General features: G+C 31.6%; 1 protein-coding gene across 7 annotated transcripts in view; it reads right to left on the bottom strand.

Annotated features, from left to right (window-relative positions):
* Positions 1–461: 461 nt before the first annotated feature.
* The window catches only part of LOC139481156 (aldehyde dehydrogenase family 3 member B1-like), a 32,078-nt gene continuing 16,454 nt past the window's right edge, over positions 462–16,085 (bottom strand). For 2 of the 7 annotated variants that reach the window (XR_011654569.1, XR_011654568.1), the window contains exons 10-15: positions 12,764–12,834; positions 11,989–12,104; positions 7,381–7,510; positions 6,268–6,370; positions 1,683–1,762; positions 462–1,652 (exon numbers count right to left, since the gene is read on the bottom strand). Coding sequence is in view for 4 of the 7 variants with exons in the window: in XM_071264301.1 (XP_071120402.1) it covers positions 1,721–1,762; positions 6,087–6,222; positions 7,381–7,510; positions 11,989–12,104; positions 12,764–12,834 (495 nt within the window). In the remaining 3 variants the exon portion in view is untranslated. Of the gene's footprint in view, positions 1,763–6,086; positions 6,371–7,380; positions 7,511–11,988; positions 12,105–12,763; positions 12,835–16,085 lie in introns of all 7 variants that reach the window. The other 5 variants (XM_071264301.1, XM_071264300.1, XM_071264303.1 and 2 more) reach the window with 3 other exon arrangements.

The following is a 16,085-nucleotide window of genomic DNA, read 5'->3' as shown; positions in this document are numbered from 1 at the left end:
TGACTTCTAAACTGAGTTAAACTGTGCATTCTGCTGTGTGTTTGTATATTCCACATTGGTTAGAGGTATAGCATGAGGATTGAGATCTCATAAATCATATTAAGCCCAGCCATATTGTTGTGCTGACAAAAGTTAGCTAAGTTTAACCTTTGTAAGTCTTGTGTTGGTTTTTTTTCATGTTGAGTGTGGCCTCCATTTCATTGAACTAGTATACATTATTGTTTAGAGGCAAGCTGAAGCTGCCTCTGGGGGTAGGAAATTTTCTCTCTGTGTTGAAGACCCATTGGTGGCCTTGGGCTGTTTTCTGCTCTTTCATCGGGTTGTGTCTCTTTGACACATTCCCCTTTTCCAATCACTTTTCTATTACCAATTAATCCAATTAACATGGGAAGTAAATATCTCTTAGATATTGATATGAACTAGAAATGCAATATTTGAAGGAATTGAATAAAATAAAGAAATTTTAGTGCAAAATATTTCTTTATTACTTAAACATTCTCATATAAAAAATTATACAAAAAATGTCATGTACATGTATCAAAACTCTCATTCTTAATGATATAATTACAATTGCATGATGTACTTCAGAATTATTTGTCTGATTGTCTGATTATCAGTCAGTTTAAAATAAGAAGCGGTTTATATATGTCTGTTCAGTTTGAGTTCTTAATCAATGAAGACTTTCCATTCATTGTCAATATGAGGAACAGCAATTAACACTTGTTATTTTTATACTAGCAATTACTTCACAGAATAACATAAAAACTTAGTCATATATTCACCAAAAAATATCACTTATTCTCAATTAATATATATTAGTCTACAGATAAAAATAAAATACCATATATAATAAAACAACAAGAAAAATTGATTCAACCTTTTAGTAAATAAGTTCTTACTGTTTTGGGAATGTAGGAATGTACATAAAAGTACACAATCTAAACATCTAAAGTATGATTTTTCTTAGCTGTAGAGACATACCTTGTATACAAAACAATTTGCAGTCAGTTTATTTTGTAATGAATTATTTCAATGATAACATAAAAAGAGTATACTTGCAACAGTGAAAGTATTAACAAAAAACAGCAATACTATGACTTGTTACTGACGACTTGTCCTTAACCTTATAAAAATTTTATATGCTTTTTTACCATGTAAAATCATAATCAATAATACTTTTGAATAATTAATAAAGTGTAAAATAAAATATCAACTTATTAAATATTAATACTTATGGCACTACTTTAGTTTTAAAGCTATTTAAGACAACCAACAATTTACTTTGTACTATTAAGATAGACTAATATTCTCAATACAAAAGGTCATGGAAAAAATAAAATATGTCTGTTTCTCCTTTCACAGTACCTGAATTTCAATAGAAGTTAAGTATGATTTTTTCTGGATACCAGATAAACTCATACTCTTACTCGAAGAATTTATTTTAATGTCACTGCATGCGTCTGTAAAAGTGGAAACAATCACTTTTACATAATTGAATTTTAACTTAACTTATCATTATTTACAACCATACCTAGAACAAAAATTGTAATAACGATATACACTTACTTATAAGTCTAACAATTATTTTCATAATAACATTTTGATGACTGACTTTCATAAAGATATATGCTTTACTTCAATCAAACAAATATATGTCCCTGTAAATATCACATGACAAATATGTCCCTGTAAATATCACATGACACTTATTTGTCTTTTGTTATTCATTGAAGAATGGCAATTTATTGTGAAGTCCAAATACCTGAAAATAAAACAAGTTTATAGAGAGATCATTTGAAAACTAAAACTTCTTCATATACATTTCAATAAATGTGCAATGTAACTAATTCAACAAAGTCATAGAAAATTAATTTGATAAACTTTTCTGACCATTAAAAAAAGAGCTTAAATATGAAATATCTTTTAATCTTGTTATAGAAATTTAGCTTTTCATCCTGAAACCAGATCTAGACATGCAAAAAACTTCACAATCAAATGCTGTAAATGGAAACTAAATTAATGAAATACAATGTGAAATAGTAAATCCTTCTGTTAAAAATATAGTTGTGAGAACTATCTTAGCTTGTCTTATTTTTGGAATAAATCTAAATTCAAAATAAAATTTCACAAATAACATAAACCCTGTACTAATGTTGGTATTGAATGTAACAATGTGTTATCTTTATTCAAAAAATTACCATGCTCTGAAAATTTTTATTCCAAGCATACTGGATTGAAATATCCCAGCTAATCATAAAATTTGATTGGTTCCTTGACATGGGATATATGAGCCCATATCCCCTGGGAAGAAAGGAATAAACTAATACTTATATAATATATTGTTATTTCCACTTCACCAAAGATATGATATAAGGGGATATAAAACACTAACATGGAATATAAGCCCAGTTCCCAGGTAAAGACCAAGAAAATCACATATAAATAAATGGGTTTTTCTACCGAGATTAAAGCTTAAGTCAAACCAAGTCTACAACCTTATGTTTAACTTACTAAGACTTAAGGTAAGGTTTGCATAAAACCTGGATTTTTTTCTCAGTGGTATTATATCAATATGATACATCATTTTGTTCAGGAAGGACTACCCAATCATTTAAAGAAAAAAAATCGAAAATCGCCCGTCCCGTTTTTTCTGGTGAAAAGCTCAAAATTCCGATTTTTTACGATTTTTAGGAAAAATTCTATCTAAAATCTTCTGAAATAATAATGTATGCGAGTGACTATTAAAAAATAAAACTAAATAAAACATGCCTAAATAATTGTGGTCCATTCATTAATAATAAATTTTAATTAAAGATATCATTGAAAAATTCTTAAAAACAAGAATTTTGTATTTTTGGGTTTAAAAAATCCCGTTGCCATGGCAACAAAAAGCCAAAAATATCCCTTTTCCGGGTCCACCGTTTTTGTAAAAAACTGCGATCTTAAGGAATTAACTATTTTCATTATAATGAGGTAATAAAATTGGTATGTCCCCGAACTCGTTTTTACGGAAATGGCCGTTATATGTGTATATCTTGTTATTTCTGTAAAACACAATCACAAATTTTTTTTGTTGCTCTGCAAAGAACAAAGTGATCTTTAATAACATCTTTTTAAAAAGAATCATTTTGTCTTGTAACACTTTGGGGTTGACCATAATCAATGAGAGAAAACAGTGATTAACTTAGAAATGACATCAAAAGAAGGATAAACAACTTATTTCAAATAGTTTGGGGGTGGGGGATACAAGTTGCTGCAAGTTTTGTTAATTTGACATCGATTTTATATATATCCATATCGGTTAATCAATGTTCCCAAATTAAGTTACGAGGAGTCAGTGAACTAACTTTGTGAATTAAGTTATTTTTTTTATCCTACATTAAACTTTTGATGTGGTCTCTTACTTTTTATACCCACAACTATCAGTCGAAAGGGGAGGTGTCATACTTGTGCATTACTTCATGTACAAGACTCTGATTTTGAAGGAAACACTTAATATATACTTTCCGTACTTCCGTTAGTTTTCTCGTTTGAATTGTTTTACATTGTCTTATCGGGGCTATTTATAGCTACTGTGCGGTATGAGCTTTGCTCATTGTTGAAGGCCGTACGGTTACCTATAGTTGTTTATGTCTCATTGACAATCATACCACATCTTCTTTGTTATATTCAAACAGTAGTATTTTAAATCTTAGAAAAGCATTGCCATTAAAGTAATGAAAATTGCTTCATTGCACAATGTTTGGTAAATTGTTTGTTTGCAGCAATTGGATGAAACGTTAGAGCTTGGAATAAATGGATAATGTGTCCATGGGACACTGATGATGCCCCCTCTTACATAAACATGAAACATAAAGCATTCCGTATAAATTTTATACCATTTGGTAAAAGCAAACTAAAGTTGGAGAACAGAAACGAAAAACTCAGAAAACAACCTCATGAAGTAACTCCGAGCGTCGTCACTACTTTATTATGATCTCTTATATACGGAGAAAGACTAAAAAACTAACAATTTCCCGAATTTTATAGTGAGTCCGTGCATGTGTAGACACATATTACTATCCTTGTTTTAGATAAATTGATTCAAAGTTGACTGATATGCATAGAAGTTTTTTTTATTAGAGTTTGTAAAATGTCCAGTGGCAAATACTTCAGGCATGTTCAGGACGACACAATACAATAGTTGTGTCTTAATGCATCCATAAAAAAATATTATTAGAACACTCTGTCAGTTGTAAAAGTCATTGATAAAAATAAAATACATTTCGAATGATGTAAACGTGTGGGTTGTGTGCGTATTTGAGGAAAAGACCAAGTTCAACATTCTGTCATTCGTAAAAATTATGCAATAAAAATATCTGAAAATTTATATATTAATCCTCTATAAGTAAAACACATGGCGCATTATGTAAATTTATTAACTAAATTGACTAAAAGTGTCATAAAAATGTGCCATTTTTCATTCAAGCCTGCGTTTCTATAATTTGTATTCATGCTATATAAAAATCGGAAACGGTGTGCATCAGACTTACAAATTCAATAAAAAGACAGCTTAACAGTCAGTGAAAAAGTTATCGGGGTTCTTGAAGCAGAATAAACAACACTTCTATCTTGTGAAAGGACAAGACGGGGACAAGCCATAAAAACACAATATATTAAACCGATTTCTATTGAAATCATCTTTCCATACATTAGGGTTTTTTTTGGTTTTATGACGGGAGACAAGAGAAAGGGGATGGGAGAATGGAGAAGGGTATCCCTTGTCCGACCATTCATAAATCTAGAACTGTAAAGGTGACGACATCAAAATTCAAATCTATTCTGTGGTTTTTGTGGCAAAAAGCATTGTGCATAAGTTTTATATATCAGTTGGTTGAGGAAGACTTAAGTTAGAGTATGGAAACCAATTTTGTAAAAACGGACGTAAACTATGATACATGTACGTACATTCGGATCAACGTACAAACAGACAAGGATATAACTTAATGACCCTTTGCTACGGCGGGGGCATAAAAATGTACATTTATGAAATAAAATAAAACTCCGCGAAACTTCATGAATTGTTTTTGCACAAAGACCGTTATGGCTGAACGTGACGTCATATAAATGAAAACTAACAAACTGACGGTCATAACGTTACTTGTATGATTCAAATTTTGATAAAATTTCATCAAAACGACAATTTTGAGGTAGGTGTTGTTTTATTTTCGATAATATTGTAGTTATAAAACATTGGTTAATCAAAGCAATTCAAAATGGCGGGTCCCTCCTTTTTTCAATTATTTGAATTCGAGTTATCTCCCTGTGTACGCAAACCTTACCTTAAGATGTGGTTACACCTAGGTTTCACTCTAATGTTAAAATAGCTCTGATAATTAATAATGTTTGCAACTTATTTTTGACTTTTCCCTTTTTTTCTGGATTTTTTCTAGGGAATGCATTAAAAAGTTTTGCCAATCCATCTATGTATTGTGCATGCCTTAAAGCTATACATAGCACAAAAACTTTGGACAAAATTTTCATTTTTAAATGCATTACATATTTTGAACAGTTTTACTCTTCCCATACGCTTGATTATGCATCAAAAATGTCTTCAAGAAATCATTTTACAGACCTACCTTTATGTTTTGTAATTTTGAGATAATCAATATTGTACAATTTTTTCCCTTGAAAATGATATAAGTGGTTTACCAAATAAGTAGACACCTAAGAGTCTGGTATTGTTAGTTTTGTTTGTAGGTTTGGCCTTGGATTGGAAGTTATCTTATAGCAATTTGGTGCATTTTTTCTAATAGGGCTAATTTTGCCTAATATAAAACGCATCTACCGTGAATAAAGCTATAGCTAAAATTTCATAAAATAACTTATTTTGAATTTCAGCATCAAACATCCTTAATATTTTAAATTGTAACAATTAAGGATAGAGAGGAATTTGCAAGCATCAATATCATATATTAAACTTCAACATATATTCCAATTTTCCCCAAGCTTCTGCTTTACATTGAAGCATATCATGACACAAGCTATATTTATTAACCCTGCCCACATCTAAATAAGGCTCATGCAATTAAATCTCTTTTTTTTACCTTGATTACATAGGCAGCAATTGTTCCAATCACAAAGAATGGCACATAGGACATAAGTGATCTTCCCTTCAGCTTCTTTGTTGTAGCCCATCTAATGTTTCCCATTTTCCTCTGTGTATATGGAGGGTATCGAATACTAAATAAAGGACAATACAACAGCTCTAAATGATGCAATATTTACCTAGAAGCCCAGAAAGGAAAAGAATCCTCCTTTCTTGGGATTTTTCTTTGACAGCCAGCCAATGACATTAAGGTTTTTATCTGTGTAAGGTGGGTATCTAATACTGAAAGCAAATCAACAATACAGGCTAGCTCAAAGTTCAGATAGTGCTGTGTGAATGTGATTTAGAAATATTGTGTGTGTGCATACCAAATCAGTCCTCTACATTTAAATTTTTATATAATTTAATACATTTCTTTTATGAAACAGTTTCAAAAATGCATTTTCTACATAAGGAAATGTCTGGACAAAGTCAGGAATATGACAGTTGTAATTCAATTGTTTGGTGTGCTTGAGATTTTGATTTTTCCATTTAATAAGGGACTTTCTGTTTTAGATTTTCCTTGTAGTTCAGTATTTTGTTATTTTAAATTTTCTAAATGTTCTCTCTCCCAAGGATTGCTATCTATGCAATGTATAACACATCACATTCTGATTTTTAAATAATTTGGACAATATGGGGGTAAAATAATATACTGTGTCCTTGTCCAAAACACTGAATAGGTTATAGTTCATTTAAGGTCAACTTTGTTATTCTCTGCTGTATGGTAATCTATATTTAAGTTGTTTTCCCATCAAAGTATGTAAGAATGCCACTGAAGTTGTTTGAAAGCTAGTTCACATAGCACTTTTAAGAAACTCTGTATCGTTTTAGAAGTTTGTTAGAGTCTGTTTTCTGAATATATTAAATATTATCTTCTGTAACACCAGAAGAATCCATTCCCTTAATAATTTTGCTGTCTCAACGCAGGTGAAAGCTTTGTGATCAAGAACTTATCTGATTTGTCAGAAAACATCTAACATATTAGGCTATTAAAAAATCCAATGATAATTTTAGACAACAACTCTCATTGCTATGAAGTGGTAACTTATCACAAATTCCCATGAAAAGGTAAAGCTTACAGAAATGATAACAAATCACATAAAACTTTTCAGAAAATAAAGCTACCTAATACACACAATTTATAAAAAAAAAAACATATTTTTTTCATAAATGTAACAGTTTTAAATTTTGTATTTATGGTACGGTATAAATTGAGTTGTTGAAACTCTACTTATGTTATATTTACTTACCTTTGTAAACTTTCCATTTTAAGTTCTCTTTCCAAACAAGCTCTATTATGACTGAATGTGTCAAAGGTCAACTTGCCATGATAAGCTCCCATACCACTGTTCCCAACACCTCCAAAGGGCAAGGTCATTACTAAAATATGAAGATGACTCAATCAAAATATTCCTAGAATGTTTTATAATTTCAATTGTCATACGGTTATCCATTTTTAATATTTTCTAGTAAATAATTAGTTTCACAAATATTTACATTTGCCAACTTGTATTTATCCTTCAGTTTTAAGTTTCTATTACAAAATGTGAAGTTTATTTATACTTTTAAACAAGAAGACCTCATTTTGTGTGTCGCTTCTCTTCCTCCCACAATAAATTAATTATCATGCCTCTGTGTCCTATAGGTACCATGCATAGTCCTATTTGTCGTTCATTCTTATGACTATTCAGTTTGGGTTATTTTGGGAGAAAAACGAAAATTTAGGCATCCTAATATTGCTTCAGTCATCAAACTGATTTTCATGTCACACATGACTTCCAGTTTTAACATTGAGAACTAATTGTATGATAGATAACAAAAATGAAAAATAAACAAGCCAATCAGAGTGTTGTCTTTATCATGGTTTTTATAACGTAAGAACCACTACTATTACACTTCGGTTTTAACTTACACATTATTTTCATAAGTTCTCGGACGGGGAAAGGACAATTATGTTTGCGTATATCTACATGTATTGTATTATACTATGATTAAAATACTACTATAATATATATAGACACTCTATACAAAAAAGGACAATTATGTTTGCGTATATCTACATGTATTGTATTATACTATGATTAAAATACTACTATAATATATATAGACACTCTATACAATATAGCAGTGAGTTTCTGTCATCAAATCGACTTTTAAGTCAGTGACATGACTACCTGTTTTACCATTGATAACAAATCGTATGATAGATAAAAAAAAAAAAGGATAAATAAATAAGCCAATCAGAGCGTTGTCCATATCGTGGTTTTTAGATCGTAAGGACCACTACTATTATACCTCCGTTTTAACTTGCACACAATTTTCATAAGTACTCAGACGGTGACAAGACAATTGTTTTCACATTTATCTGCATTATCCCCATGTATACTACGATTTATATACTATTATAATATACAGAGACGCTCTAAATTTAAATCTGGAATTTAACAGAAAAAAAAGGACTTTGGAAACAAGGAAAGGACTAAAACTGTTACCAAGTATACATACCAATGAATTTTGATACCTTTTTTGAAATTCTCCAGATATGAAATGTTTTAATCAAAATCTTCAAACACAAAATCTCACAAACTCTAATGCCCTCGATTTGGAAGGTGTGTTCTAATGATTAATGAATCATCAATGCTACCAACTTGGTCTTCTATAACGAAACTGTGTGAATATAGCCTCAATATACCTTTGTAAGCAATTAAAGGTACAGATCAAAATTAATTTTCTGAAAAATTTACAATAATCCTGGTTCACATATAAGAAGGTATGCGCTTTCAATAGGTGTGTAATCTTTCTGTAAAATTTCAATGAAATGGGTGGAGGTAATTAAACAACTTTGGTACCACTGTTCATCACCTCTTAGATGTAAGCCATCATCCCACAACTGGCTCAACATCACCATATCATTTGTATGAATCGGCCAGAAATGAGTAATTGAGTGTTGTTTGGTAACTAAACATCCAAAGGATTAAGGTGGTACCTAACACTACAGGGAGATAACTCTGTAAAAATCAGCTAAATATTTAAATCACATTGTTTGGTTAAGGAAATATTAAGATTCTCAATGATCAAAACAAGTGAAACTGCGTGCTACTGCACACTGATGATACCCCCGCCGCAAGTGGATAATATTAATAGTGTTCGGTAAACAGGAAGTTGTCGAGTGATGAATCTGAAAACGCATCACACGGTATAGCTGACTTATATAAATCCTGAAACCAAATTTCAGAAATCCTTGTATTGTAGTTCCTGAGAAAAATGTGAGGAAAAATTTCAACTTGGCTATCATGTGTAAAATCATACAAGTGTTCGGTAAACAGGAAGTTGTCAAGTGATGAATCTGAAAACGCATCACACGGTATGGCTGACATATATAAATGTTGATACCAAATTACAGAAAGGGTGGATGTGTAGTTCCTGAGAAAAATGTGACGAAAGTTTCATGGGACGGACTGACTGACGGACAGACAGAGGTAAAACAGTATACTCCCCCTTTTTTAAAGCGGGGGTACAATAATTAGTATTTGTCAAACTGCTATATACATGATATATCAAATGAAATTTTTCCAAGAAAGTGTGTGGTTCAAGGATTTTGATTTTTTTTATAATTTTCAAAGGGTCAAAGTACATAGTTGGTCAAAATTTTATGAAAGATAAACAAGCCAAATTTCATTTATTCAAGGTGTTTGGTACCACCTTAATTGATGTTTTTTTAGTCTAAAATACCAAATAAAATTGAGAATGGAAATGGGGAATGTGTCAAAGAGACAACAACCCGACCAAATAAAAAACAACAACAGCAGAGGGTCACCAACAGGTCTTCAATGTAGCGAGAAATTCCCGCACCCGGAGGCGTCCTTCAGCTGGCCCCTAAACAAATATATACTAGTCCAGTGATAATGAACGCCATACTAATTTCCAAATTGTACACAAGAAACTAAAATTAAAATAATACAAGACTAACAAAGGCCAGAGGCTCCTGACTTGGGACAGGCGCAAAAATGCGGCGGGGTTAAACATGTTTGTGAGATCTCAACCCTCCCCCTATACCTCTAACCAATGTAGTAAAGTAAACGCATAACAATACGCACATTAAAATTCAGTTCAAGAGAAATCCGAGTCTGATGTCAGAAGATGTAACCAAAGAAAATAAACAAAATGACAATAATACATAAATAACAACAGACTACTAGCAGTTAACTGACATGCCAGCTCCAGACTTCAATTAAACTGACTGAAAGATTATGATTTCATCATATGAACATCAGGCACAATCCTTCCCGTTAGGGGTTTAGTATCATACCATCATAACATATATGAGAAGAACATAACCCGTGTCATGCCAACAACTGTATTTTAGAATAAATGTGTTTAGTTCCGATGCAAAGACCTTATCAGTGACTCAATATTAACGCCAAAATATGCAATCTTTAATGACTTGACAACAGTATCGTAATTATATCCCTTCTTAATAAGTCTATTCAAAGGTTTTGTAAGTTTCTGAGGTGAATACTGACACCTTTGTGCTTTATAAAGAATATTACCATAAAAAATTGGATGTGAAATACCTGAACGTATTAGAAGTCTGCATGTTGAGCTATATTTACGAATGATGTCTTTATACCGATGATAAAATTTAGTAAATGTTTTGACTAGTTTGTGATATCGAAAACCCTGGTGTAATAATTTTTCAGTAATACATAAATTTTTCTCGTTAAAATCCAAAACATTGTTACATACACGAGCGAATCGTACAAGTTGAGATATATAAACACCGTAAGATGGTGACAAGGGAACGTCACCATCTAAAAACGGATAATTAACGATAGGAAATGAAAAATCATCCCTTTTATCATAAATTTTAGTATTCAGCTTTCCATTAGTGATATAGATATCAAGATCAAGAAAAGGGCAGTGGTCATTGTTAGTATTAGCTTTATTTAAAGTAAGTTCAACAGGATAAATTTCATTAATATACATACTGAAGTCGTCATTATTGAGAGCCAAAATATCATCCAAATATCTAAAAGTATTATTAAATTTGTTTATCAGATGTTGTTTCGATGGGTCTTTGCTTATTTTTGTCATAAATTGTAACTCATAACAATACAAAAACAGGTCCGCAATAAGTGGTGCACAGTTAGTCCCCATTGGAATTCCGATAATCTGACGATATACGGAATCTCCAAAGCGAACAAAAATGTTATCTAGTAAAAATTCAAGGGCATATATAGTATCAAAGCATGTCCAATTAACATAGTTTTTTTGTTTATTGCTACTAAAAAATGACCTAAAAGAGTTTGAACATATATATTCACATTCTGATTTTTTGAATGCCCATTTAATTAGGTGTGTGAATTTTTTCTTAATGAGAATGTGAGGCAATGTGGTATACAGGGTAGAAAAATCAAAACTTTGAACAGATTCAAAATCACCAATATAAGCATGCAATTTATCAAGTACTTCCAACGAGTTCTTGACACTCCAAAAGTAATTTATTCCACTATTTTCGAAGGCCTTATTTGAACAATTTATTATCAGGTTTTTAATTGTACCAAGTGTGCTGGTAAGAAGAATAGACAATTTAGTAGTTGAACAATGGCTTGAAGACGAAATAAATCTATATTTGTAAGGGGTTTTGTGTAGCTTCGGAAGCCAATACATAGTTGGGACTTTCATTGTATTTGGCTCTGCTTGTAAAGCGGTGGCTAACAGTTCATATTCAAAATGACTTTTTTCAAAATATGCAAGATGGAGGATGACAGATGTTTATGATAACAATGTGCTCGTTACTTATCTTACCCAATCTTAATTCAACATTATTTGTTATAAATACAACAAATATTACTGACCTCCTGCATGCATCATGGTATCATTAATAACCAAACCACCACTACTTGTAGAGTTTCTAAACTTGTCTTTCACTGTGTTATCATTTGTAAAGACATACATAGCCAGAGGTTTCTCACTGTAAAAATATCAAAGATACAGTACAACAAGGGGAGATAATACACAACATTAATTCATAGCAAAAACATGGTATACAAATCTACTGGTATGTAAGTAGGCACATATAATACACAATATGTTATGTGTTAAATTACCCCTAAAAGTTGGAATAGATCTTCCCTCTCTTTTCACTATATGATATACTTATAGATCATCTTTGTTCATCTCAATAGTCGGTATAGTGAGTAAGAAAATCAATTGAGTTGAGATGACCAATGATTATCTTTTTATTAATATTTTACCTATGACAACATTGTTAATTTCATTGACAATGGCACATGCTCCTTTGTTTCTAGCAATAATTTTTCATATCACTCTACTGTGCTTAGAAAGGAAATATCAGTCAGTTAGATCAAAAGACAATTTTATGAATGAGTAATATAAGTTTTTCTCAATGTTTAAAGCTGGATGGTCATGTTAAATTGCTTACATCCTTGTCATTTGTAAGGGTTGGCAGTTAGTTCAAATGTCTCATTGGAAATTATACTACATTTCAATTCATTACAAATTGCACAATTTTTGTGGGAAATGAGTTACTGGTTAAAATTAAGTTGCAATTGTAAAAATGTTTAAATTGGAATATGTACAATACAATTAGTTTGACTGTATGATACTAACCCACTGACAATGTGTTCAATAGCATCATCTTCATTACCTACTGGTATAATAGGTAGAACAGGTCCAAATATCTGAAAACAAATAAATGACGTTAACTCATGGAAAAAAGTTATGATCAAGATTTAACATATACAAGTGTATTTTTTTTTCTCCAGATCTTAGGCCAGGATTTTTTATTTTGTTGGTTTACGGATCCGCCGACCCGATTTTGGTAAAAAAAATAAAATCGCAGTTTCGTGTTTTTTATTTCCGCCGACCCTATAAAATGCGGTAGCCATGAAATAAAAATTTTAAAAAATATCGGCTTTATTAAATTTTACCTTCGAACTGTGCTATTTTCAACACCGATCGTTTTGTTTTGTTCTAAATAGATACAATCTAAATCTAGCCAATCGCTGTTGAGATTAAAAGTGTATTTTTCGAAAATAGTTTTACGAAACGAAACTTATGTTAATTGTCTGTTACAGTAAGATCGTTTTAATTTTTTTGTCATCATTCCGTAAGATATATAGTTTTACACATTTCATTACGCAGTTGTTTACAATGTATGTCATCGTCATAGACGAAACGGATCCTTCTAAACGAGAAAGACAACTAGTTAAGGTAACGGAAGACGACCAGACTATCGGAGACTTCCTTTCAAATTTGATAAATGAAAAATGCTCATCCATTTGGATATCGAAAGAAGGACTACCGGCCAAAAAAGATGGAACCGATATTACCGATTCCAATACCCCAATGACAGTTATAGTTGATTTATTTAAATGCAATTATTTGCATGTGATGAAAGACACAGATACCCAAAAGTCAACATCATGTCCAGAAAAAACAAATGCTTTTCAAATTATGATGACTGCCCGTAGGAGATATGACAAATTTCCAGAAGAAAGGTAAAAGGTCGTACATGAAATGTACATGTTATATGTTTGGAAATAAATATTGAAACTGTGTTATTTTTTACGGTCATTGATAAAAGATTTACATGTTTAAATGTAGACCTGCATGAAATAAAATGTAGTCTGATTATAGGAATAATTGATATTTAGAAGGCTGGACATATAAACCAACCATCAACAAATTATAATATTATGTATGATGGAAAATGGGGGTATACGTCAATAAAACAGCAACCCAACAACAAAAATTATACAATTTAAAGTTGGCCAATTATGAAATAATGAAAGCAAGTGTTTGATTATTTTTATTATATCAAGCTCAGATCTTTTAGCTAGTCTATGAAAATTAAGAATTTATCAAGGAATAAGTAAGTGCCTGGTCCAAGCTCAGTGGTTGATTTTCGTACTCACTTGATTTTTTTGTTTGTTAAATGTTTCTGTCTGTCAAACATATGTTTTTCTTACAGCTAATTTCCTACTGCATGTAAAGCAAAACTTTGGTTGGCTTGCTTGCTTTGTTTGTATAATTGTTTATACAAGCTTTGTAAATAAGATTCACATCTTTAAGCAATATATATATAGGCATAGTTAAACCTGTATATATATCATATTTGAATTTAATTGGGTGTTATCCCAATGATTTTCAATATACAAATAAAGCAAGCAAGCTAACCAAAGTTTCATTCTACATGCATTAGGAAATAAGCTTTAAATTGTTTCACAAGTTGCTATATTTGATCTTTTTAGCCTCGATATTTTCAATGTGTTATAAATTTTAACCATTGTTGAAGAATGTACTGTGACATATATTCCTTTGTTCTTTGAGCAATAGTACCATTGCTACACCCACATTTTGTAATTTTTATATTGCCATTGTCCACTTGTATTTAAGTGATTTATTAAGCTATTAATTTATAGAGGTCATTTGTTTGTTTCATTTTTGGATATTAACACCCCATTCTGCATGTCTTCCTGTATATAAAATTCATTTCAGTGACAACTTCCAGACTCTGTGGAGCATCAAGGATTTATATATTATTTTAAATAAACACACAAAGTACACGTAGGTCGACATTTTCTTCTTACAGGAAGCCAGTCAATGCAAAGGACAGACTTTACAATGATGTTCTAAAGTTGATGTTTGAGAAGAAGTATGGATTTACACCTGTACAAGTAGAAACAGTTGGAAAAAGAGTTGTTTCTACACTCACTGATACCCTATGGTATATTGATCCCTTCCATGACAAACTGTTAGGTAGAGGCATACACATCCCAAAAATATTCAGTGATCTGATAGGATACTATGAATGGAGATCACAGAAGAAGAAGACACCTGTTATGAAGTCCGCATGTCTTAAAGAACACATTGATATAATGTCAGATGTTCTTATGTATCCATGGTTTCTAAACAGTCAGATGTCTGAGTTAAAAAAGAGCTGGACAGAAATGATAGAATCTTTGATGAAGTACTACAGATTTTTAGAGGATCAGAAGCAAAGAACAGCTTCACATCATCAATCAGAGACCACAGTCAGATCCCTTACAGATAAAAGTGCCATCCGTACTATATACAGCAGTCCTAATTATCAGTCAAAAGATCAGTATAAGAAAGTGGAAGAAAAACTGAAAGAGATAGAAGTCTATGAACCAGTTAGTATGTTTGATTTAGAGCCAGAAGACAGGTATGATAGAAGGAAGTGGCTAACAGACATGAAGTTGACCTTTCCTGTTTCAATTTACACCTATCAACATGGAAACTATATGGGTAATCTGAATTTTCTTTGGCGGATACCCAAAGATGAAAATCTTAGAAATGATATGAAACAGTTATCTGCAGTTGAAAAACTCAGAAAAGAAATTCCTATTTATTCTTCAAGACAGGTAAGGAAAACATTTATTGACAGGTACACCAGAACAGGACTTAAACCAGCTGTTTTACGGGAGATGTACAGATTCTTGACAAATGATGACACAGCCCCAGAATCTTCCTTACAAGAGAATGTCGACATCAGAGTCATAGAAAGTATAATGGATGCTGACGATCCAGACCTTCTATATGATCTAAGAAAAAATAATGGTAATCCAAAATGTGAAGATTTGGAGCTGTTTTGGAAAGAGCTGGAATCCTTTCTGAATGAAAGGACAGTTGTACATGAAAGACGCGGAGCTGACCATGAGTACATGCCTTGTGCTATATCACTATCAAATTTACGTAACCAGATAGCATCACGCTTGACAAACGAAGCCCACATTCCAAGTTTGTCTACAATAAGGTACAATTTTTGGCCACCAAGTCCAACTCACAACAATGCAGCAAATTATACTGGGAGGTTTAAAGTCAAATTTGCAGTACAACAAAGACTTTTGCATGGCCAACATGAAGACAAACGCTTTGCAGCACATCAGTACAGTTTATTTAAAGAAAT

This window comes from Mytilus edulis, chromosome 7, assembly GCF_963676685.1.
Source record: "Mytilus edulis chromosome 7, xbMytEdul2.2, whole genome shotgun sequence".
Classification (NCBI taxonomy): Eukaryota; Metazoa; Mollusca; class Bivalvia; order Mytilida; family Mytilidae; genus Mytilus; species Mytilus edulis.
Note: the sequence above shows the minus strand (reverse complement) of the source record. Positions and strands in the feature narration are given on the sequence as shown.